This window comes from Dryobates pubescens, chromosome 5 (assembly GCF_014839835.1).
Source record: "Dryobates pubescens isolate bDryPub1 chromosome 5, bDryPub1.pri, whole genome shotgun sequence".
Lineage (NCBI taxonomy): Eukaryota > Metazoa > Chordata > Aves > Piciformes > Picidae > Dryobates > Dryobates pubescens.
In genome coordinates, this window is record NC_071616.1 from 11151539 (window position 1) to 11176999 (window position 25461).

General features: G+C 44.5%; 1 protein-coding gene across 1 annotated transcript in view; it reads right to left on the minus strand.

Annotated features, from left to right (window-relative positions):
• Positions 1–9351: 9351 nt before the first annotated feature.
• Positions 9352–25461, minus strand: part of RAD51B (RAD51 paralog B) — a 396338-nt gene continuing 380228 nt past the window's right edge. The window contains exon 10 of the mRNA XM_009897215.2: positions 9352–9627. Coding sequence (XP_009895517.2) covers positions 9476–9627 — 152 coding nt within the window. The 3' untranslated portion in view covers positions 9352–9475. The remainder of the gene's footprint in view (positions 9628–25461) is intronic.

Sequence of the window (25461 nt, forward strand, 5' to 3'; positions counted from 1 at the left end):
CAGCAAAAGAGGGGGGCGGTTGTTTAGAGGAGGGAGGGTTGCTCTCTTTGATGTGGGGATTAGTTCACATGGCAGTGTTATCCCTTTTTTTTTTTTTAATATGCTGTGATTTATAGAAGGGCAGCTATGAGAGATAGCCAAGGGGACACCCACGTGCGACGTAGTGACAGACACCCCCACCCCCCCCCCCAGAAGATACCGACAACTAAAGCAGTTGGCATCAACAGAAAGACTCCAATTGGGAAAATAAAATTAAAAAAATAAAGCAAGCATCATAAAAAATAATCTGGTTTGCATAACAAATGCTTTCTAAAAGCTAGGATACTATGGAGCAGGAGCTGGTTTTCCCAGCAGCAGAAAGAGAGTCTTTTTGCACATCAATAACAAAGACATTATAAATGTTGGGGGTTTTTTTCCCTTTAAAAAACCAAGAAAACAGTTTGGTTTGTATTTTTCCCCTCGTAGCACACATCACTAGTGAGAATGAGCGTGGCTCCAAAAATTGTTCTGCTCACTTGAAACCTATTTAGCAATGTGACTGCTCCAGTCGGAGTTTCCATGCACTCCTGCATGAATCTTTTATCAGTGCTTTAGTAAGCCTTCACTTTTTGGTCAAAAGTTACATGGTTGTTCTGCAATCCAACCTTCTGTCTATTAGTGTTGGAGGAAACGTTCCTGGTGCTTTTCATGGGAACTGGATAAGGCTCTCACTTATTAGGCTACAAGCCATATTCAGAGCAGCTTTGCTTAGCATATCTAAATTGTTTTGGCTTACTGCTTTGTGGAGTGCATGGCTGAGGGGCTGGCAAAGGAGACCTTGATGGATACACTACAAAAGATTTAGCTAGCCTTTATTTAAAACCAGCATTAGTATTTATTCAAATTTTCGTTTTGGCCTTTACTATTGCTGGTACTCCTATTTGTCCAGTTCTCTTTGAATAAAACAGTGAAACATTCCAGTAAAGCAAACCTTCCCCCCCAGTAAAATACCCCAGTTTAATTTACAGCCAGGTCGGCTCTCCGGTGTTGAAGGCAGTAGGGCTGACAAAACGGTGGCAGCCCAAACTTTAGGGTGAGCACTGTAACACTCTACCCCAAATTAGCAGTTTGGTCATGTTGTTACCACAGAGGTAACATGGGGTCTGTCTTGGGTGTTTTTCCTAACTCATCTCCCACACAGACACCCAAAGTCCCTCATCTGATGCCGCTTTCTGCACAAGATCCTCTCCTAACATCACAAGCAGCTCAGTGGCTGCCAGGGCACCTTACCTAGAGGGACAGACAAAGGCCAAACCACTTCTTCGTTGCTACATTTTCAATGGCCTCCTGCAATCTCCCCACCATTCTCTTAAGCATAAAGAGGTTATTGTGTCACCCCCCAGGAACTCATGACTGCCACTGACAACCAAAGCGTGACGCACGGCAGGACGTGCCCCACACAAGTAGGCTTTGTACCCGAGGCGGTACAGAAAAGTGCCCACGTTCAAGTGTGGCCTCGCAGCATGACTTCTCCCACCCCAGCCAGAGCTGCTCCATGTGCTCTGACCCAAATGCTAATCGCCCTTCTTAAACCCGCAGTGAAAGCACAGACAAAAGCTCCTCTGGCACCTCCCAGAGCTGTGCAGCATCCTGGCCCAAGCCTCCTCCATAGGTACATTGGGGCAGCACATGGGCACCAATGGGCACGGCTCAGCAGAGCGTGGCACAGAGCTGTGCAGGTTTGGTTCTTCTGTGCCTGTGTGCACAACACCTTGGCTTGCTGCTTCTCTTTTGTGCCACTGTGAAGTGACCACAAACACTTTTTGCACCCATGCACAAAACACGTGTTAGGTATGTAACATAAATATGATAACAATGTGCGATTCACCCTCTCTCCCGGACAGGTAACAGCATGGTAATTCAGTCAGGTTTCCTTTCACCCCAGCCTGATGCCAGGTTGGGGAAGATGTGGAGAGAGAAGGGTGGCTTGGTGGACTGAAAATGGTAACCCCTTCTACAGCCTGGGACGCATGCCACAGGCGTTTCTGGCAAAGAACGGTATTTGAGAGACACGGCACATGCTGCGCTACTCATTCTTCTTCACAGATGGCCCACTGGGGCCAAAAACCATCCCCGTGTTCTGCTTGCTTGTCCTAATTGTCAAAATATTTGATTGAATGAATTTCAAGCAGTACCTTGAAGACATGCATAGGAGGAAAGACAATTCAGTGATCATCAGGCTCCCCTGTTTTGCTGTACTTCACAGAACGGAAAATCCTATTTGCTGGGTTCCTGGGCATCAGGTGGCTGAGTGGGCAGTGCCAGCGGATCGCAGGCACAGACATCACCGGCTTGCATTTTCTTCTACAAACATAATGCCATTGGGCTGCTCAGACCGATTTCCATTCTCAAAGGTGAATCCCTCCTGAAGGATGAAGAGAGGTTTTCTTTTAAATAAACAGGCAGCACCAGCTGATGTAAACCCAGAATTTATGCATGCATTTTGTTAATGTTTTTCAGTGAGAAAAGTCATTCCTCTGTTATTCAGGTGTGTTCTCGTCTGGGACAAGCAGGACTTCTCAAGACTCCTGTTTGGATTCATGTGGAAATACCCAATTTTAAGCAAAGAATGTTAAACAACATATATACTAAAGAGTTAGACAAGTCACTTTTTGGTAGTTACGGTTGAGTGAAGGCACTGGGACTCTGATTTTATGATTTTGGAGGCTTACAAGAAAGAATTAAACAATGTAATAAACCACAAAGCAACAGTCAAACAGCCAGGCAGGCAAGCAGAACAGGCTTACACCTCTGAATGCAAGAGAAAAGGAGAGAATGTGAAAGATACTGTCAAGTTGTTGTTGTTGTTTGTTTTTGAAAGTTGTGTTGGTAATGATGGAGCTCAGAAACAGACCAATATAGACAGACTGTAACTTGAACCTACAAAAACGGGTGTACTGGTTGGAGTTCACAACAAGCCTGCTCCTCACACCCCCCCTCCCCCCCCCAATAGAAGAACCAAAACTGAAACCAAATGCTCAGTTTGGTTATCCAACTGTCTCAGAGGTGCAACCAGCACGTTTTTCTGCAGGCCACGTGAAGCCCAGATGCACACTGGGGTCTGACAGCCAGACACAATTCCCATGCTTTCCAAAGCTGAGCTGTAATTCATGAATCACACTGTCACAAGTGTGAAATCCTACATGGAAGCATCAGGTAGAGAACAAGAACTCTTTCTCCAGGAGATGCCTGCACTCCCTCACGCTACAGCGATGGCAAGGAAACAGCTGTACCTGCTGCTTTGAACATTCCTGATTCTCATCCATATTTAATAAAACCAATCACTCCCATTTGAGATTCTCTAAAAGCATGTGTTTTCTCTGATGCCTCACAGGCAGCAGGGATGTGAAAGAAAATATTCCTCACTTTCACAGGTGTGTGTATGATGTAGTAAATACCTGCAGTATCATCTAGAATTTGCCAGTGGAACGCTTTCGAGAAAGAACTGTAAATTTCTCTTTGATTCCCCAGTAACAAACATCCTGGCAACACCCAGGGAAGGTTAAAACTATGCTGGATCGTACCTGTGTGCCCTGTATACAGACTCCCATACCCTGCTGAAGCAATTAACCACTAGCAGGGCTGTTGGACGCAAGAAAGTGAGGCAACAACAGCATCCACTTAGGCGGGAAGCAGCAGCAGCTATTTTTTCCCCTTCAGGCTTAAATGGCAGCCTTGTCAGACATTCACCTGGCTCCACTGCTTTGTGTTTACAGCCTGGAAGAAAGCTCAGAGACTCTGGAAACGCTGCAGCTAAATAGCTGTCCTCTTAGTACCCTGCCCACAAAGCTTCCCTGGCACCTGATTAGGAAAACACTGCAGGGGATTCATGGGAATGGGAGCTGGGGTCAGGAGAAAGCATTAAACCTTTGCATGTAACCTCTCATGTGACCGGGCTGGCTGTTCAGTGACTGTGGGCTCCGCTGGCAGGCGGCGACTTGCGAAGACCTGGGAATTATTATATGGGATTGAGAGAGAATGCCAGCAATGCACACAGGGCTCGGGGGGAGGATGAAAGGCAAACGCCACTTAATGAATGAATCCAGAAATATGCATGCAATTTTTGAATGATTCCTCTCCTTTCCCTGAACCTGCACACGAGTTTCTACAGCCGCTGGTGAAAGCCTCACGATCTTGTCTCATGGACGAAAAGATTCATGCTGATTGCTCGGCTCTGCCAGCCCAGACCTGCCACTCCCCAGCTGCTCCCCAGCACCCACCACCACACAGGCACAGGTTATGCATCTGTTCCAGGTGAAAGATGCTACCAGCAGCAAGAACAGTACTGTTTCAGCATGCCGTACACGAAGCTCCTTGCCAAGGCACCAGTGAGCCTCCTAAAGGCAGCTGCCCTCAGGAGGAGAGTGGGGTGCAGCTCTTCTGAATGCAGCAGCTCCCACTGGTGGTGGCAGTGCCATGGGGCCACAGTGCACCCACGGCTGAGTGCAAGGGGGGAAAATTAAAGGTTGCTGATTTGACAATCTGGACCAAGCAGTGCAAGAACAGCAGATCGGCTCAGTTCTGGCAGCGAGATATCCATTGTTACCGTGGTGGCTGGGGCTCACCTGCCTGAAAGCTGGCCTTCTGAGGGGGCTGCTGCAGGCAGATGGGGTGTGCAGGTATGCACTTCAAAAGTAACTTGCTGCCTCCCTATGGCATGTAATTTTGGAAAGATGGGAGCATGCCATTCACCACCTAGAAACAGTGTCCCTGCAGCTCCTCACTTGGCACAGCAGAACCATCTTTTATTACCCTTCAGGGCTACGGCTGCAAACAAAAAATGCTTTCATTTCACTTTGGCGGCAGCTCAGGTTGTGTGTGCCCTGGCTGCTTCCTTAATTACAGTGGTTGTTGACAACTTCTGATAGAGACCCTCTCTTTGAGCAGTCCTCCCACTCCCCCACTTTTTTTTTTTGCAGTCTGAACACATAACAAACCGGGACATCGTTCTGTAAAAATAAGCTCACTGTAATGCAGCGATTCCCGCACCACAGTTATGCTGTGTTCCTCTCTTCTGTCCTCCCAGTTTGTGCTGCAGCTGTTTATTTCCTCTTTCTGGCTATAAGGCATTTTATTTATTGGTGCTGGATTTCCTGTTGCCTGCAGCTGCTGTACTTTACTCCCTCCAGCTCACTTTGCTGTTCAAGTCAGTCTGTAGGTTTGTTAACCCACTGACTGAGGTGCTCTCAGCAGTTTTGGTGGGTGGTTGTATTGAGCAGCACTTGACAAAGAAGGGGACTTGCATGGCAGCCTCAGCATACAAACAACCCAAACAACCCAAAAGCTGATGTGGGGAGTCCTCACAGGGATAGGAGGGGTCTCTTTTTAATGACTTACTAATACAGAGATTATGCTTTCTTGGATGACAGCGGCAGCTCTTGCTTTGCTTGCTCACATGCACTACGGGAGGAAGGCAGCTCTTTGAACTACACAAGGTCTGCAGGTCTGAGGGACGAGGGGTTGAAGGTTTGCAATTATTTGTATTTCAGGCTGTGGGCCACATTGTGGTGGAAACGTCATCCACACGTGAGGTTCATGAATGACTACCCTGACCTTTTGTGGACATTCAACATCTCCCTAGTAAACACAAAGATTGCTCACACAGAAAGTGAGATCATGAAAGAGAAAAAATGTTTTGCTGCCTCGAATGTGATTTTGCTGCTGGAAGGAAGGAGGAGGCACGAGCTCTTAACACTGTCTTACAAGCAAGGCCAGTTGGAAAAGTTCACTCATATGAACTGGGAGAACTGGTTCACCTAATTCTATGTTGTCCAGTACTGGTTTGATACTGTTTCAAGGGGTAGAACATAAGGTTGAGGAGCACTTAATGGCAGTCTTCTCTACCTCGTTTCACATGTGAGGGGCTGCCCTGTTATCTTTTCCTTCTGCTTGGTGGGAATCTTGGGCCTGACAAGTGAATAAGGAGAGTTAATGGTGAAATGAACCCCAAGGCATGGAGGCAGCTCTGGTGTGTTCTACTGCAATGCGGCCACAGCCCTGTCAAGTCCCGATCCTTTCAGCTGCTGTTCACAGTGGGCATTTGCTGACGAAGAGGCACTGCAGGTGCAGCACCATTAGACACTTTTTCCTTCGTGTCAGATGTTCAAGAGCTGGGCAGGAACATTAGATAAGAAACAATCTTCTGACATCTTCCAGGTAAGATGGAAATGGGAGTTCCTGAGCATTTGAATTATGAAAGATCCCAGTGTGTTACCTGCAAGCCAGAGTTTTAACCCCAGCGTCCTGGCCCCATTCCAGCTCTGCTAATTACATCCTGCCTATGTGAAAATTCCCCTGCGTTTGTACACCGCTTTCTTCCCTGCTTGTTTTCAGCAGCTGTGTGGAGCTGCCAGACGTGGCGAAGCACTTGCCATGTTCCACCTCAGGCCTGGCTGGCTTTCAGCAGAGAAAGAAATGAGCACTGTGCACAGCATTTGCAGTGCACTGGATGCTCTGCAGAGAAGGGTGCTACAGAAGAAGGGTACCCAAGGACCAGGGCTGGGGCCTTGTTGTAGAGTGTGAAGAGGCCAAAGGCACTGGTGCTAGGGTACGCCACAGGGTCACAGGAGAGACAGGAGGAGGCTGCTGCACTGACTTCATTGTTCTCCCAGCATCTCTCAGCCAAAAGGGCTGGAATAGCTGCTCCACACTGATCTGGCTTTAAGGGCTGATTGACTTCAGCTTTGTTTGCACACGAGAAGAAGCTCTCAGTCCTGCTTATGCCAGCCACTGTCAATACATTTCCAGCTTATGTATGTCTGGTTATCTATTGGTGTGGACAAGGTAAGCTAAGGGAGAAGAAATAACTAAAAACCTATAAGGATTTGCTTCCTTCTCTTCCACTTCATGACTCATATATGCATTGTTTTTCGCTCAGACCTGCTGGGAGGAACTCTTCAACTGATCATTAATCCTCCTGGTAAAAACCTGACTCATACCACTGGAGAGGAACTGGCTGATGGATTATCTGTCTCTTCTGAAGAGGGGAAAGAGATGGCTGCAGCTGTAGTTACAGGATTCTGATAATAAGGAGCAGTAAGAAATGCAGGTCACATATAGAAGGATAATAAAATCACATATATTCAATATAGCAGTGACTTCCCAGCTCATCTATCCAATTTTCATAACAGCCAAGTTCTCTGTTTGATTATGGCATTTTTACCACAGTCCTGCATGAATATTATAGGGAATCACATGCAAAAATGTTTGAGGTTGTTCCCAATAGCATACAAACCCCACTGTCAGCAGTGGAGCCAGGACATGCCCAAGGCAGAGCAGGGACTGCTTTCCTTTCCCTCCCCATATTCCTTTCTGATTTTTTCAACATCTTAATTCCCTGAGACAACAACTGTGAGTGGTCTTTCTGTTACAATCAGGAAAAAAAAAGGTTATCCCAAGGTGTGATGCCAGTGTGCTTTCACTGTACCCCAGGAAGGGAAATTCAGCAAGCCTTGAGAGAGAATGTGTGTTCTGTGTTGTATAAGCCAGAAAGCTGTGATTCAGACTCAAGTCCTCTTGCCACGTTGCCCATGTGACTTCAGGCAAGGCACAGCTTTTTTTAAGTCTCATTAGCCTGTCTTTAAACTGTACTTAGGACTTGCTTCATGGGGCTGAGCAGGGGATTAAGATTTAATTCATTAATGTTTGTAAAACATTTTAGAACTTGGATGGCAATTCCTAGGTAGTGCTGAGAGTAATAAAAACCTTATCTCCCTCTCCAACTGCAAATGGTCCTGCAATAATAGAGGAATGAGTGAAACACTGCTTGCATTTCCATGTTTATAATAATAAACCCCACTACCTTCCAGCTGCCCCTCTCTCTCTGCCCACGTGCTTCAAAAAAAGAGAGAGGCAGCAATAAGGAATTGCTCCCTGGAGACTCAAATACATCTCAGTGGAATTTTCCCTGCCTTCAGCCTTTTGTGCTTCTGAAAGGTCCTGGAACTAGACACGTGACTGTGAAAGCAAAAAACACTTCTGTGTATGAGTGCTTTACCAAATATTTACAAGATACTCAGATATAATGGCTGCAAGCAAGTGCTGCAGGGTTTGACTGAGTGGCCTGCAGCACTGTCAAGAAGAAAAATCTAAACTTCAGTTAAAACAAAATTAAAAGTAAATTTTACCAAGGTCTCTTCAAAGCACAAACCTGGTAATTCTGAAGCTGCAGAATTGCTCTTCCCCAAGGTGAAACATACCAGCTTTTAAAAGTAGCTTGCTGAAATGGAATAGCTTCCTTGTTGTGATGGAAACTTCCTTGCTAAAGGAAAGCCAAAGCCGCAAGAGTGGGCATGTAAGTAGGTAGTTGCAGAGGAGCATTCTCCATGCCATCCTGTTTGGTGGCTGGGAGTGATGCCACATTGGCTTCCACATTCCATCAGCTTTTTAGCCTCTTGCATTGCCATGGTAAGAGTGTGCAGTAGTTGGTAATAAGGGCCATGTGTTCCCCAGGTCCTCTGTCATCACTCAAAGACTGCCTAGCAAATAGCAGCCAGAAAATGATCACCTGACTATCACAACTGGCCCCACTGCAGATGATTTCCCTGCTCAGTTACCTGCAGCTGCTTCAGCAGTACTCCAGGCCTCCTATACTTCTGTACAGGTTCCTCTGCTTTTGAAGCGGCTGCTCAGGGAGGCTTGCTCTGTGACTGCAGAGGACAGAACCAGCCTGTCAGGCCAATGGTGACTGTGAACTGGGCAGCTGGCACTAACTGAACCCAGGGCTTTCCCTTAGGGATGTGGGGCTTGAGAACTGGCAACAACCTGATCCTGATCACAGTGCAGCCAGTGAAGCCTTCGGTGGCCTTGAGCAAGTCATACATTCTCTATGTGAGTAAACAGTTCTGTGGTTTGCAGTCACAAAAGTGCTTTGAAGACAGAGGAAGCTGAGCAGCTGTAATGTACACCAATCTTCCCACATTTTAGATTGCCACCTGTTCTACCATTCTGAACTGTCAGAGCCTGGTTATTAGCAACCCTGTTAGATCATCTCTGATGATTTTCAAATGAGCTGCAGGAGTAAAACCTCACTGGACTGTTTCTTCTCAATCAAGCCAAGGAGTGGGGTTTTTGCATTTCTCTTGAAAAGTATAAGCAAACATTTCATTATGTCATGGGCTGTGGACACCAAGCCCTTTGCTGTGTTTGACTGAGGTGACAGGATGAATTAGGAAGGCACGTGTGGCTTATGCTTCTTCATCAGCAGGTGTGTTGTTCAGAGGCTTTTATTACTACATCACTTGAAGTAGCCTGAACAAAATAGAGAAGTTTCCTAAGTTCAGAGTTAAGTATGGCCCTACAGATACAAAAAAAAATCACTTGTTTTAAAGTTAGTCTTTAAAGAGACCAAAGAAGACAATGCTCATGATCTGCTTCACTGGATTTTTGAAAACTGATGTTGTCATTAATTTCTTAGTGGATGCCTCAGCTGTCCTTGCTATAGATTGGAGGTATTGCTGAGAGTCCCACCAGTAACGCCGGGTAAAGCAGCATCAAGGGAAGTGGCTTTCAAGGCTGTGCTCCTCACTTGTATGGTCTGCAGGGCAGGGTTGGTGCCTTCCCAGGCTAAATTCATTTGATCCTTTCTCTCTGAAAGACACAATAAAGACAGACACCTGAATGCCAATGTGTCAGAATAAGATCACAGTTCCTCTAGTAAGCAATCACTTGGAAAGCCACTTAATCCAGAAAACAAATCAAGGTTATCAGTTCAGTATGAACTAATTTCACAGACTCGACAAAAATGGAATTTACTTATTTGTAACAATCCTCTTCCTGTTGCCTGCCTGGCTGTCCTGCTCATTGTCAGTATCCAGACTCTCCTCACTCTGGCTTGCAAAGCTTCTGATTGCTACTCTCAAACTCTGGAGCCAAACCTTAGACTAGTCCAGGCCCCTCTACTATCCTTTGACAGAGCTCTTCAGAGGCCAGAGCATATCCTCCTTGCTGAGGACTTTGTTTCACCCTGATTTTCCAATAAAACTGTTTTTTGGTAGCCAGTGCCTGTGAACAGAGAATGGGATGTGCAAGAGGATTAGCGTTCTCTAACATTAACATTCTCTGTTACAGCTCTTTCCCTACAGTTCAAACACACTCCCTAAACAGAGCACAGCTTATACCAATATACTTTCCAACAATCAGAATCATAGAATAGCTTAGGTTGGAAAGGACCTTAGAGATCATCTACTCCAACCTCCCTGCCATGGGCAGGGACATCTCACAACTTGACTCAGCAGCTCAAGGCTTCATCCAACCTGGCACAGAACACCCCCAGGGAGGAGGCATCCACAACCTCCCTGGGCAGCCTATTCCAGAGTCTCACCACCCTCGTACTGAAAAGCTTCTTCCTAAGATCCACTCTAAACCTACTCTCCCTCAGCTTCAAACCATTCCCTCTTGTCCTATTGCTGGACACCCTTCTGAAAGTCCCTCTCCAGCCTCCCTGTAGGATCCCTTCAGGAAATGGAAGGCAGCTCTAAAGCCCTTCTCTAGGCTGAACAACCCCAGCTCCCTCAGCCTATCCTCAGAGCAGAGGTGTTCCAGCCCTTGGATTGTCTTTGTGGCTCTCCTCTGGACTCATACCAACAGCTCTGTGTCCTTCTTATGTTGGGAACACCAGAACTGGACACAGTATTTGAGGTGGCTTCTCACAAGAGCAGTGTAAAGGGGAAGAATCACCTCTCTTGACCTGCTGGTCACATTCCTCTCAATGCAGCCTAGGATACAGTCTGCCTCCTGGGTTGCATGAGTGCACTGCTGGCTCATGTTGAGCTTCTCATCAATCAATAGACCCAAGTCTCTTCCTTCAGAGCTACTCTCAACCCATTCTGCACCCAGCCTGTATTTGTGCCTGGGACTAGCCTGACCCATCACAGAATCACAGAATGGTAGGGGCTGAAAGGGACCTCTTCAACCCCACTGCTAATGCAGGTATGCCTAGATCGGGTTGCACAGGAACACATCCAGGCAGGTTTTGGAAGTCTCTGAAGAAGGCTCCATAACCTCTCTGGGCAGCCCGTTCCAGTGGTCCAGCACCCTCAAAGTAAGAAATTTCTCCTTAATTCAAGTGAAACCTCCTGTGTTCTTGTACTTGTTGCCCCTTGTCCTATCACTGGCCACCACTGAGAAGAGCCCAGCCCTATCCTCATGACCTCCAGCCTTTAGCTATTTATTCATATTTATAAGATCTCTCAGTCTTCTCTTTTCCAGGCTAAAAGTCTGGAAAGGTGTCTCAGCCTCTCCTTGTAAGACAGTTGCTCCAGTACCCTAATCATCCTCTTGGCCCTCTGATGGACTCTTGCCAGTAGTTCCCTGTCCCTCTTGTATTGGAGAGCCCAGAAACAGACACAATACTCCAGGTGAGGTCTCACCAGGGCAGAGCAGCAGGGGCAGAGGACCTCCCTCGACCTGCTAGACGTATTCTTCACAATGCACCCCAGAATGCTGTTGGTCGTCTTGGCCACCAGGGAACATTGCTGGCTCATGGTGAAGTTGTTGTCCACCAGCGCTCCCAGGTCCCTTTCCACAGAGCTGTTTTCCAGCAGGTTGACTCCTAACCTGTACTGATGTATGGGGTTGTTCTTCCCCAGGTTCAGGACTCTACACTTGCCCTTGTTGAACTTCATGAGCTGAATGCCTAGGCTGAGAGCAGAGCCTTATTACTAACCAGTGTGAGCTGCTCTTCTTCCAGTCTTAGTCCCATGTCAGCGCCAGGCTGGAAAGTGCTTTGGTATGAAGTTGTCTATGCAAATCGAGAATATTATATTTCTGTGACTGGACACCTTCTGCTGAAAATGGACTGTTGTTTGTGAAGGGAGATACTACAAAATAAAATGGAAGCCTTCCTGATCAGCCTGCAAACTGATGAGAACACAGACTGAAGAGACACAGTTATCAGGACCAAAATATCCACGGTTCTGATCATTCATCTGTCAGATCACGTCATGTCCTCACGTTTGCTGCTATTAACTGTGGTGCAACGTGTCCCAGGCCTATTCAAACATGCTTCTCCTCTTCTGATCTCTACAGCTGACCCACTGAGGCAAGCTCCAATGTAGCACAGGGGATCCTCAGCAGCCTGAAGGCCTCTATAGAACAGCTAGTTCACACCTGGGCTGGTTCCTATTGTTCTGTATCAAAGCTTTGGAGAAAGTCAATAAAGCTGAAAGGAGAAGGGTGAAAATCAAGGCACTGCACTGCAACAGGCCATGACATTATTTACAGGGGTGATATTGTAGAAGAAACACAAGGCTTACACTGGTTGCCATGGGAAGCTGTCTCTCATTTCCCCTTCTCCTCTTTAGCCCTGTTACTATATGAAAACTACACTAGAAGAGAGCTGCTCATCTAACTGTCCTGGTATAATTATACTGGCAATCATGGTAATTCTGATGCTGGCACAATAAACCTCACATTTGCCAAGACACCTCTGTGAATCCCTCCAGTGAACTACGCTATACTGACAATGGGGATATGGTTTAGGGGTGAACTTTATAAAGTAGGGTTATTGGTTGGACTTTATGATCCTGAGAGTCTTTTCCAACCTGAATGTTTCTGAGATTCTGTGAAAAGCACCTCTAAGGCTGTTTAAACAGCTTTGGTATTTACTGCAAGGCAGCTACAGCATTGTTTAAAATTATATCCCTACCCACCTATACTTAATTTTAATGTAGAGCTGGCTTGACAACCCAGGAAATGTACAATAAATTCTGTGAATTTACTGGGAAAGCCTGAAAAATCAATGCACTTGTCTATACTCTGTCTAGCTTTGGGAGAGGGGTGGCAGCAAATGTATCTGAGAACTCATTTCAGTAGAAAGCTAGGTAGGGGAGTAGGTAAGCAAATTCTTTCCAAAGAATCAGCTCCTGGTGAGCCTTTGGGAACTTGAGATATACTTATCCTATCAAAACCAACCAGACAAACAAACAAAGCCCCAAAAGCCCACTCTCTCAGCAAGGGAACAGAAAATACTGTCTTCAAGGAGAATTTAGGCATTCCTTAGTCATGATGTACTAGGCTTATAAACACTGTCATTCTCAGTGCATTGAAGACAATGTAAAAGACTTTGGTACTGTCATACTAGCCAGCTACATTTCTGAGCCTGAGATAACCCAGTAAATATGAATTTCCCAATATGTTTGTTTCTGTAAATCATGATGTCTAGAAAGATCACAGGAATTTTGGAAGCCTGTTTAACACCACTGCTTTTTGAACAGCATTGCTCAGGAATCCCAGGCCTCACGAGTCTCAGATTTTGCAAAGCAGCTGGCTATAGGTTTCAACCACAGCATACTACAGCTTATTTCTGGTTTTCATTAAGGTCCATTTTCCAGCAAAGAGGGCTTGCATAGGAAGTTTAGTTCCAAGTTTAGCTGAAGAATGACACCACCCATCTGTATCCATGAACTCTAAAGCTTAACATAGCTTTTTAGCACCGTTTTCCTAGAATATCTGCTAGTTACTAATAGGAATTGGACATTTCCCACTGATTTTGTATGGACTAGCATTACCCACTTGTATCTTTACCTGAAGGTGGCTGATGCTACATAAAACTGCTTGGATTTACATACAGGCTCTGATTCAGTCTTTAAAAAAAATTTTCCCTGAGTGATTCAACTGATGGAACTGGCCTAAATGATTAGAGGCAAACACATGTAACCCTTTCACGGTCCTAGAAGCCATTGCAAAGTTATTTGTAATGTGTGCAAATCATCTTCGGTTTGAGATAGTCTGGGAGAAGTTTGAGAGGGATTTCCCTGCTTTAAGTAATCTATTGTTGCTTCTTAGCTTCCTCTATTCAGATATCTGGAAGGCATAAACATGACACTGCTGATAATTTCTCAGCAAGCAAAGACAATGTGCTCAGTGACAGCGGTCTTGCAGCTGGCCCGCTATCCAGAGTGAAGGAGGCCTGAAGGAGCTGTGTGGGGAATAACTCAGGTTGTGAGGGCTTTACTCACTGTCACACTTGGAAAGTGGCCCGCAGCCAGGAAGATCTGTGTGCTGTCCTCAGATAGGACCCTGGCCTACTCAGAACTCTAATTTTGTATTTCTTGATCCAGGCAGAGTGCTGCATCTCACACATGATGGGTGCTGTCAGTTGAGCTTCTGATCAGTGTGGGGCACTTAAAAGATCCCTGCTGAGCATATGGCTGTTGCTGCCCTTCCTGGCCATTCCCAGGGGGAGGTGAGGAACAAAACTTGCCTTACCATGCACTCAGGCAGATCTAATCCCAGTAAAGATACTCATGGAAATGACAGGCTGGACAAGAAGAAGCTTTAATGCAGGTAGGAGAAACACCCTGCCTGCTAGCAACCCATGGAGAGTTGTGTGCTGCTCAGATCCTACTGCTTCTGATAGCCCCGTGAGCCTGTTCAGCGCTAGGCTGGGTATTGCTCTCTCCCCAGCACATGGTGCTGTACAGATTATGGTGTTACTGTTCCAAATGGGAAGATTCATAATTCAGCAACTATCCAGATTCTGAGAAACGCATTTACCGAAAACCACAGCTCAGGGAAATACAACAGGTGAAGTAAGCATGGTGGCACTGAGGAGGAAGGAAATCTCCCTGCAGTGCGCTGATAAGAGCACGCTTGATATATACTGCACTCAATCCGGACAATCCCGCAAGCGGGAAAGCACAGACTAGCTGAAGGAAATTCAGCTCGGAGCCCCTGGGGACTGAATCAGTCTGTTAAAATGCTTTGTTGGTTTTATTTATCACTGCTTAATTAGGATGCTTAACCAACACATTGGAAAGATAGTAACTGTTAAATATTCAACGGGCTGACCTCTCAGTTACAATATGACAATTCTGAACAAAGTTTATGGATAACTTGTTCCTCCAACAAAGCCAAAGGGAACTGGACTGGAACACAACGAAAAAAAAAAAAAAAAAAAAAAAAAAAAGTAAAAAAAAAGGAAAAAAAAAAGAAAAAAAGGGGGGAAAAAGAAAAAAAAAAGGGCAAAAAAAGGGAAATAAAAAAGAAAAAAAAAAAGAAAGAAAAAAAAAAGTGAAAAAAAAAAAGTAAGGCACTGTTGTGGAGACCTGGTTAAAAATCCAGGTCTTGCCATGGGCTCATTGAATGATTCTGGGCAAGTTGTTTCCTGCCCTGTGCCTCAGTTTTTCCCATCTGTAAAAGGAGTACAACCTTCCTTGTAAATCACTGAGATGAACAGCCAGAAAAGCAGTAATACGTTATTAATTACTTATTACTATTTCTGAGCAAGAAAAAACAAGGAGGCATCAGTCTTTCAGGGTTTTCTTGATCCTCATAAAGCATAAAAAAGCACCACATAACGTGAGCTTCACACAACAGAAACTTCTGTCCAGCCACCTTTAAGAAGAAATAGTGGGTGCACAATTAAAAGAAAGTTGAAAGTGGGCAGACACTCAGGAAAACACTCCAGATGGTGCAAGGAGTTAGGCTGCAGAGCAGGCTCCCACAGGAAGCGGTGAAACCCCCATTGTTTGAGACATTTGAAACGGAATTCTTCAAAGTGCTAGCATATATAACACGGGAAGCTGTTCTGCACTGCCACAGAGGTAGCACCACTGGGACAACCTGTGGTACTTGCACCTCCCATTTCTACAATTTAAAGAGGATTATTGCTGCCATGACTATGAAGAACTGTAGACTCTCTTTTTATCAATACAGTATCTGAGGAAGCGCTACTGAGAGGTAACCATGTTGTGTTTTTGTGGGAGACTGATTCAGCAACCCTGTTAGATCTTTCACACGCATTCTTCTGAGATCTGAACTTTCTATGTCCAAGAGGAGACAAAAAGCCCTCTAGTCTCTGTTTCAGAATTACAGTGTGCATCCTACAGAGAGACTATTTATTTCCCATATTACTATCTAATGAAAAACTGGGTGGCTTGATTTTTACAAGCAGTGGTTTGCAGAAGAAATTCCATGATTTTAATGGGAACCAAATGAGAGATCATTACGTAAAGAGCATTATGAGACACAGAACGAATGCGGAGACATTAAATGCTCTGGGTCAAACTCACCCAAATGGGAACTGGCAGCAGCGTGATGGAACACTGGGGTTTCTCCACTCCGAGATACTACTGCAAGCAATTCCTGCTGCTGCTAATGCTGGTTCAGCTCCCCTGGAGGTAGCTGTGGAGGGAGTCTGACTGCTGCTGTTGTTACTGGCACTTAAAGTCTTAAGATGTTCTCTGAAATCCAAATTCAAAGCTCTGGGCTAATTTAATTGGTACAACTCGGTTTACCAGTTGGAGCAGGCAGAGGAATATAAATTTTTACAAAGAGCTTAGAAGTAGAGATTTAATACCTTCTTTCCTCTTGGTCTCTCAGAGCTGCTGGTATACAAAAAAAGAGGCTGATTGACTCAAATGGCCTGTGTGCACTAGTGACCCTGTTTTACTTTATTCACTTGGGTAAGATGGCCATGCCATGCTCTCGATTGCCTCTGCTCTCTTCCGGTGGGAGCGCTGGGGCCCGGAGCAGCGGGGCTGTGCACCCCAGCACGCCTCGCCCACCGCCTCTGCACATGAGAGCTGGCACTGCCTGCAAGCTGCCTCTGGCCCTAGCCCAGGCTGCAGCAATTTCCTCAGGAATGAATCATGAACAAAAACCCAAACGAGCTATTTAAGCAGTTTTCTTCTCCCCCTGCAACTATCCTGTCCAGTATCATATTCCTGACAGTTTATTCTTCAAGAATTTAGTCATCTAAGGTTTCAGTGACTCATGTGATGAACCTTCTACCCATTTCCTGGAAAGAGTCCTGCATGGTCCTCTACACCTCCCTGCTGTTTTCCTCGAGGGTCTCATTCTTGCTACATTTTCACATAGTTCAGCTTTCCTCCATTTTTTTGGGAGTGGAAGAAGAGGGTAAAAATACCTTAAGTGCACCCAAATTTGCAGTGTAACTGGAAAGCATTGTGGTGAAAGAAACATCTGGAAAACAAAAATGGGCCCTGAACCAGAGAGTGTTTTTTGGAAGTAGCTGCCTCTTGGGCTGAAAGATGATTAGAAGAAAAGGAGCTGCTGTAAAAAGAGCTGTGTGGTACAACATGATCATGAACTTTCCAGGTCTGTGCTCTGCAAAATGAAGATGAAATGGATGTGAAGGCTCTCTCAGATTATTGCCTGGCTGGGTGTGACTGACCCTGAGAACTGCCACTGATGAGAAGTACCCTGACATAAACTAAATTCAGCTGGATGGGAACCAAAGTAACCATTCTACATATTCAGGCCAATCTGAAAGACACTTCACTGTGGAAAACAACTGCTTCCTTTCGTTGATTAAAAAGAAAGTAAAAGAGCTGTTCAGACAGCTTGAAGGATACTCTGACCTAAGCAGGTTGTGCTATGCCTACTGCAGGCAGCTGCCTGGACATAAGCGATGCCCGGACCATACCTCCTATCCCATGTAGAAGTGCTACCTCTACATATTTATGAGTTAAAGTGGGGGTGGAGTGTGGGTGGGGCATGGGGTGTGTGTGTGTCTAGTATTCTTAGAATATTCAGAAGCCTATGTGAGTGTGGAACCACACAGAAACAGCGCTGGCGCAGGCTTACTGGCCTGCTATGCCTTCCTTGCCTAAGTCAGCAGACTAAGCATTCTGGCTTACACCAACTTGCAGTAGGGCTAGTTAAGGAATTTGCAGATCTGTCTGATGGGGACAGGGTCAACATGTCCAGCATTCTTAGAGAGTGATTTCAGCCTTCAGTTATAGCAGTAAAACTGGTATGTACACTAGTGTATGTGCGTATATATATACACACAGACATACAAGCATGTCAGTGTCTATACACTGACCTGCACCACAAGCCTCTTTCCTTTAAAGTGATGGTGTCACTTCAAAGTTGGCCTGTCATTCTTCTTATTAAAAAAAACCCCAAACTAAAACAACAAACCTCTGCAAGCCCTGATTCCAACAGAAATGTTTCCATGATTTATCTTAAGAAGGGAACATTCCCCCCCTGCAGTGCTCGCCGCAACTCCAACGTTGCAGCGCTGTGCAAGAGCATGAGAATCAGAGAGCAAGAAGAACAATCTATTTTCACTGCTCCAGAAGAGAAATACAAAAAGTAAAAAAAGTACCCAAAGCAGTGACAAATAAATTTGATTTTAGTGGTGGCTGCAGTATTCTCTATAGTATGGCTAAGGAGGGAAGGCTTGAAGCATGCATGCATCTCTAGTGATTTCTACAAGACGTGACTAAGTGTGAGATGGGGACTCATGGGAGCTATCTATACTGGAAGAAAGAGATTTCTTTTTCTTTGGCTGATTTGTCTTGCTCCTTACACCTTGCCTTTCACATTTGAGAAACTGGTGAGAAGAAATTGCCTCCCTGTTTTCAAAGCTAGAAAATAATTTGAAGCTTGGGTAAGCTATTCAGGAAACAAATCCCCTTTTTTTTGTGGAAGAGCTCTCGAATGCTTGGACACAACGGGAAAAGGCTTTCTCCTAAATATCTGGAGCCTGCTGTTCTACAGAAAGGGAAATATTGCTTGCTTCTTTCCTCAAGTCTGCAAAAAGCAGCAATCACTATGAGATGGAAAAAAAAGAAGGGATATATGAAGACAACTATACTTTCCTGACATGACTACTGACTGCATGCACATACAGACACTGCACACAGCTCCTCAGTTGGGAAGGTCTGTGTACTGAGAAGAGAAAAAAACAACTAGTGAAGCCTGCCCAAAAGGGGCTGTGAAGACAGATCTTGTGGCAGACCAGTGATTTCACCAAAAAGTTTTTGGAAGCTGTAAACAGGAAATGGTTAAGTAAAAGCAGGTGGAGCATGCTGACTGCAGGAACAATGCAGGAAATAGCTGAGCGTCTGAATGGATGCAAAAAAAATACTCTTCTGCTCACTCCTTGGCAGTCACAGTACACCCACTCCTCCTCCTCCTGGTCCTCCTTTGCTACCCTTATCTCCCCAAGCTACAAAGTCTTGCTGTCTGCAAACACCTTTTGCTTGAGTAATCTGCTCTCCTTGAATTTCAGAACCAGAAAGGGTGACTTGAGAGGTTTTGCCTGGAAGGCAAGAGACAGGAGGGACTCACCTGCTGTGCTAAGGATGAGTCAGAAGCACCCAGCAGTACCCACTGTATACTAGAGGCTTCAGGTCTGAGGAGCTGGAACGGTGTCTTTGGCTACTGCCCCAGGTGCTTCACTCCCAAGTGCACTTTTGCATAAGTTATCAGAGAACCATTATTCCTCTTGTCCCTTTCATTCTAAGAGGCTCCCAAAGCACATAGCTGTAGGAATCATCCTCCATCTCTACTGAAACACAGTCCCTTCTGGGGCAGAGCACTGCAGCTGTTTAATAGCTCACAGCAACATCACACAAACAGATGGAAAAGAAAGTGAAATGTGTAAGAAGAGTTCTTTCCACTTCCAACTCTTCCTTTCTCTCTTCTTTGTCCACAGCAATTTGTGCCAAATCCAGACAACTACAGATGTGTGTCTTTCCCACCCATATCTGCAAAGACTTGGCTCTGGAGATGGAGATTTACTTGCCAACATACAACCTCCTGGCACTTTCAGCCCCAAGAGTCAAGTTCCTGCTCACACACTCATCCCTGGCTGTGCTGCCAGACATGCTATGGCATGGAGGACAGATGTGTCCATAAGTGACAATTCTGCTTTCTTTTAGATTAGTATAGCGTTGATGTAAAATTGTTTAACATAGACAAGACACTCTTGCCTTCAAAGAATACTAAACAGTCACATTAAACCCCCAAGGAAAGTTAAGAAAGGAACAAATAGATTAGTTTGAATAATTTTGACCTTGTCTACATTTTAAGTATCAGATGGTAAAGTTAAGGTGGCAAACTCTACTCCTAGGTACTTCTCCTCCTCTACTAGATTTAAATTGAAGAAAAAAGCATCATTTCTTCTTATATTCTGAGCAAAGAATACTCCAATGGCAAACAGGCTTCTGTGGAATTACAACTGCACAAACAAAAAGTTTGGTTTTTTTCCTGGAAGAGAAAGCTTGCAAAGAAATCCTACTCTTTCCTGCCATTGTTATTTTGGCAAACCTTACCAGGTGTTGTTTGGAGTTCAAATTTAAGCTGCCTTTTCTACATATTTTAAAATAGAGAGTTACTACATACAACCTAACGCTTTTAAAGTTCAAACTCTCAAATCCTAGTCTAGTCAGAGCCTTTGAGAGTAGGGTTCAAACTCACCCTGCCCAGGTCCTGAAAACAGTCATAGTGTGAGTCTGGTGCCCTGCACCACTGCTCCCAGGGGAGGAGAGAGTGGGCACTGCCAGGGCAGAGGCACCACCACATTCATCCAGGATGCCCTGGGGCACAGACAGAACGTGTCCATTAAATTCAGGTGGATAGCAGGACAGCTTCAGGGAGTTAAACCTTGGTGCTGACCTTTGGGAAAAAAACAGTCTGATTCCTAACAATCTAAGAAACTGAGAGAAAATAACTGGAATGAGCTGAACAAAAAAAACAGGTGTCTCTTTCCATCTTCTTTCAGTTTCTACTGCCCTGCACCCTTACCCACATTTTTTTTACACTTAAGTTGTTGAGAAAAATGGCAGGAATGAGGTTCCTGGTATAATTACAGTTTGCTGAGAAAATCACAGCCTGCAGCAGTAATTCCTTTAGTGCTAGAGACAGATGCTGCTGAGGTCTAATCATGGTCTGCCCACTAACCAGGCCCTGAGTCTAATCTGTCATCAGCTGAGAGGCCACTAGCTCCTGCTGCGTGTGTGAACCCGAGCTGCTCAGCTTGTTCCTCTCCCCTCACCCAGAGCCAGGCAGTGCCAGAGGGAGGATATGTTTCCATTCACTCCTTGCCCTCAGCCACAGCGATACTACAACTTCAATGCGCTGCTTGTCTCTCCTCCATGCCTAGTATCAGGGCCACTCAAAGCCTCGCTGGAAAGACCTCAAGTGGTTGTTTTCACATACAATGCCACATAGTCACTGTAGTTCAAAAATACAATTTAAGCTGAGATAAGTTGAAGCAGAGGCTTAATGAGAACAGCATGTAACTAAGTCCTCCTTTCAAAATGTATGGTATTTTCTGCTTATTAAGAGGACAAGGCTGCACTCAGTGATGGATCATATAACCTCCATATGTTAACAACAATAAAACCCAAAACAGTATGAGTGCTGATGAGGACACAAGCAGGAGGAAGAGGGAGAAACAGAACTGGGTGTATTGAAAAAAGGACCTGGGAAAGAGCATATGTCTAAGGAGAGACTGAATAAATCTCTCCTATGTGCTACACACAGCTGCCATTACTGTAAAATATTTTATGTCTGACATTCAAAGAGCACAGGGCCACATCTCTGAAATTCTCTGTGCTGGTCAAGAAGCTCAAAAAACAACTGACCTCACTAGCTCAGAAGTACCCCTGTGCAGGCAAAATTCACCATGGTACTGCATTAACACAGTTAAATTGGATTTGGGTCACAGAAGGAAACTGGTTAAAGAACTCTGTTTTAAAGGTGTGTTGCTGTACTAGGAGTGAATCAGGGAGGACTGAGAAAGTCCCTAAGGTAATACCCACCTTATGGCATCTGTATAGTTAACAGGTGCCCTGAATTCGCAGGGGATCTGCTAGGTTTGGGAGGTTTAGACTAAACAGCTGTGTTTTGCACAAGTAGCTCTTAAGAAAGGCATAAGGGAAAAGAGTAGGTCATCATTTCTGGTAAGAGGCAAAAGCATATTAAACTAGCTGACTTTCTGTAGCAGCCTGTGGCCAACTAGATTTCTTCATGTTCAGCTTTTCCGAGTCTGCACATGTTAGATGGGCACACGCAATAATACTCAGCAGACCTCTGCAGTAAAGGCATGCACGGAAGCTTCTCAGCCACTGACAGACACTGTGGCACTATGTCTCAGAGAAGAGGAAGGAGTGACTCATACAGGAAGAAAAACAAAGCAAAGATGAACTTAGAGCATAAGAGAAGAGGCAGACTGTTGGCTGTAAATCAGTTTTCTTGCACTCAGAAGGGTGGGTATTATGGTGAGAGGAATTGTACTTGACAGTAATGGAAGTCCAGGGAAGTTTGATTAAGATCAAATGGCAGTCACAGGGCAACACAGAAAAGAGGCTTTAAGGCGAAAATCAAAGACAGGAAGTGACTAAGTAGGTCAGAAGCTGTGGGTAGTGAGCTGGATAGATTAAGTGGGACTTAGAGCAACTAAGTTAGCTCTGCTAATGACAAGTGATAACATTCACAAAGTTTAAGAAATCTGACTCTGAAATCACCTTCAAGGCCTTGATAGCGAATCAGAGATCGATGAGTTCTAATAGTATCTACATCAGAACAGGTACTGTATGTATTTTAACAAGAGATAGGTTTCACAGACACTTTCTGACCCTGCCAAGCTTCCTGTAAATAGTGTGTTGTTTTGTGAGAGCAGGACTTCTTAAGGAGGTAGGAAAATAAATTGACTGATAGAAACTGTGAGACTCTGAGAAGAGTCACTACTGCAGGATGAAAGGACAGATGCAATAGAGAAACATTTTTCCAACCCCTAAATTCAATTTCTTTGATTCAACAGCTTTGTTCACATCCAGGGCAGCCAGAAGAGGACAGTCACCTTGTATTTTTGTACCTGATGAGAAAACTCCAGATTGTATATGTGCACTGGGACAGTTCAATGTGTGTCTATTCCAGCTTCAAAGAGGCTTTCAACGCCCTTTCAGATGTAGGGTGTGAGGAAGGGTGAGAACTGCTAAAGCTAGCCCCATCCTCATTAAATCTTTGCCCTCTCTGGAGCAAGCATGCAAGTGGAGAGAATAGAAGATATGCATGAGCAACTGAGCATCTGTGATCTCATGACCTTTGACTGTTGTATTATGGGAAATGTATTCTCTGGTTGCTATGCTTTTCTAATTCATTTGTATTTTCCTTCAGCGACTCCCTTGTATTTTCTTTGGTGCTCCTGTGTAATGGTTTCAAGGAACCACAGATATCTCCAAGTTAAGCATGCATACAATAGCTTTAATTAAATGTTTGTGAATATCCCACAGTAAAGCAAGGAAAAGAGAAAGCAAACACTATTGTACTCACTTGTACCTATCCCTTCTGAGCCCTGGCTTGAGTGGAGGCATCTGCACCACTGCCCTTTAAGTCTATTTCTAACCTATTGTGAAATGAAGGCCATTGGGACCTGTTGCTCTGCATGTAAGCACTTTGAGCATTTCCCTTCCATTAAAAAAGCTACAGGTTAACTGCAAAAGGTGCAACACTCTAAACTTTTAGGCTGAGCTAGAAGAAATGAAAAATAAATGAGGACAGACATTTTTTACTCCACTTACAAAAAGTGGAGAATAAGGTTAAAAATAGCCTTCATCATTCTTAAAATACACTAAGATGCTATAGGGAGGATAAAAGCAAAGTTTCAATCTGCTTCAATATTATGAAATTAATCTTCTCTGTTCCCTGTGCCATTGACACAATTTCAGTCTTGGGGCCACCCTCCACAGTTAGTTACCTATTTGTTATTCCTGTAATGTGGATCTTTGCTTCTATATAATTTCATATGTACAGAAGAAAGCTGCAAAGGATCTATGTTTTAATTTCAATAGTTTAAAATAAATATACAGGAGGGAAATGAAATTTGGAAGGGGAACTTTCATCATGCAAGGATGGATGAATAAGAAACAGTATGTGAAGGCTATCAGTAGGTTCTTTGAGTCAAATACGAGACAATTTTACAGCACAGAAAGCAATGAGTTTGCTTAAAGAAAGAATCTCTCTCTTGTGTGATATAGAAGAGTTAACAGTATCTGCAAGGATAACCATGAGGCCTAACACTAGTGGTTATTGCTAATACTTAGTACTAGTATAAAGTACTTGTCTTGAGCTTTACAATGACTGACATCATTATTATTTCAAAGTTAACACAAGCTGTACATATTTCATTGCTAATCCTTCCAGAACTTCTCAGTGACTCCAAGAGAAAATATAATAATAGCGGTGAAGTAAAAACAAAAGCCAGTTTGATGAGTAAAGAAAGCACGCTTCCAACTTTGATCTTGTCTATTTCCCTGTGCTAAGACCAGAGCCACTGCCAGTTTTTGCATTCTGACATGCTGGATTTGGGCAGGGGTTGTGCTGAGCAGGGGCTGACCTAGGTTAGCTGCAGCCTGATCCACAGTGACTTTTCAGGAGGGAACAGAAAGCATTCGGTTGTTTCCCTCACGTAGCAAGACACAAAGGACAGCAGGGTTGTCTGAGAAGATTGAGAACTGCTGACATTAGTAACAGGAACTGGCAGCTGCAAAGAGAGTAGGAGTGGGATGAAAAGCAGTCTTACAAAGCGAAGGAGGAAAGCAGAAGGCCAGGGAAGATCTAAAATTAGGAGCAGCAAACAAATGCTGACAGGGACTTCTTTTCTCAAGGGCCCCATTCTGAGCACTTTCAGGCCAACATAAGGATTTTGGAGACATTCTTGATGAGGATTTCTATTCTTTGCCCCTCTCAATCTGTAGTCTGCAGTTCCACAGATGCAGTGAAGCATCTTCACAAGATGGTCCTTAAAGATACACCTATTCTGATGACGTTAAGAAGGTTTATTCTCACAGTTGTGTGAAGAAGAGGTTGGATCAACACCTCACCCTCTTCCTTCATCTCTGCCACATCTGCCTGATGCCTGTATTCCAGCTGTCAGTTTGGAGGACCCACTAAAGTAACTGCAGCAAGGGTGCAGTGCAGTGATGCACAGAAGATACACAGCCTGGACTTCCTTGGGTTTTCTGCTCTAATTATGGAGAGGCTTGACTTACATTCCTTGTGTTTCTGAAGTATTTACTCAAGTTATCCTGTGTTCTCTGCTCCCTGTAAACAAGAGCTGGCATATACTCATAAGCTCAACAACTCCATCACTTTAATTTTTATTCACTGTCTTTGACTTTTCTGCATACAGGTTGGGTTTTTGGTTGTTTGTTTGCTTTTTTTCTTAGTGCTGTTCATATGCTCCCTGTCATTTAGAAATGAAATGACTGGGAGATGAACCACAATCACTGTTGCTTCTCTGTTTCCTTCTAAATTGTGGTTGTGAAACATATCAAAATCAAAGTTCCTCCTTTGCTTCTCATCCTATCAGGTACTCCATGGAAAATTTCTGTCCTTCTCCTCTAGTAGTGACTGCTGATTTATGCCACCAAAGCTAAGGCCTGGGAATCCAATGCCTGAGTTTCTCGCAGTGGGATGAATTTTTAATGATAGCAGTTAGTTAACTATTTTCACTATACAGATACCAAAAGTACCCAGCCCCAATTTGTGACATTAATTAATGCCCATGGGGATGTCAATGCAGTAATCTTAGGCTTTGGACTACCAGAAGTACATTTAAACTTCTCTGGTTCTTCGTGTTCCACTTCCCTTTAGTATGTCATGACTACCCCTGTTCTCCAAATACATGAGGAACTTGAAGCTAAAACTCCAAGTGACCTA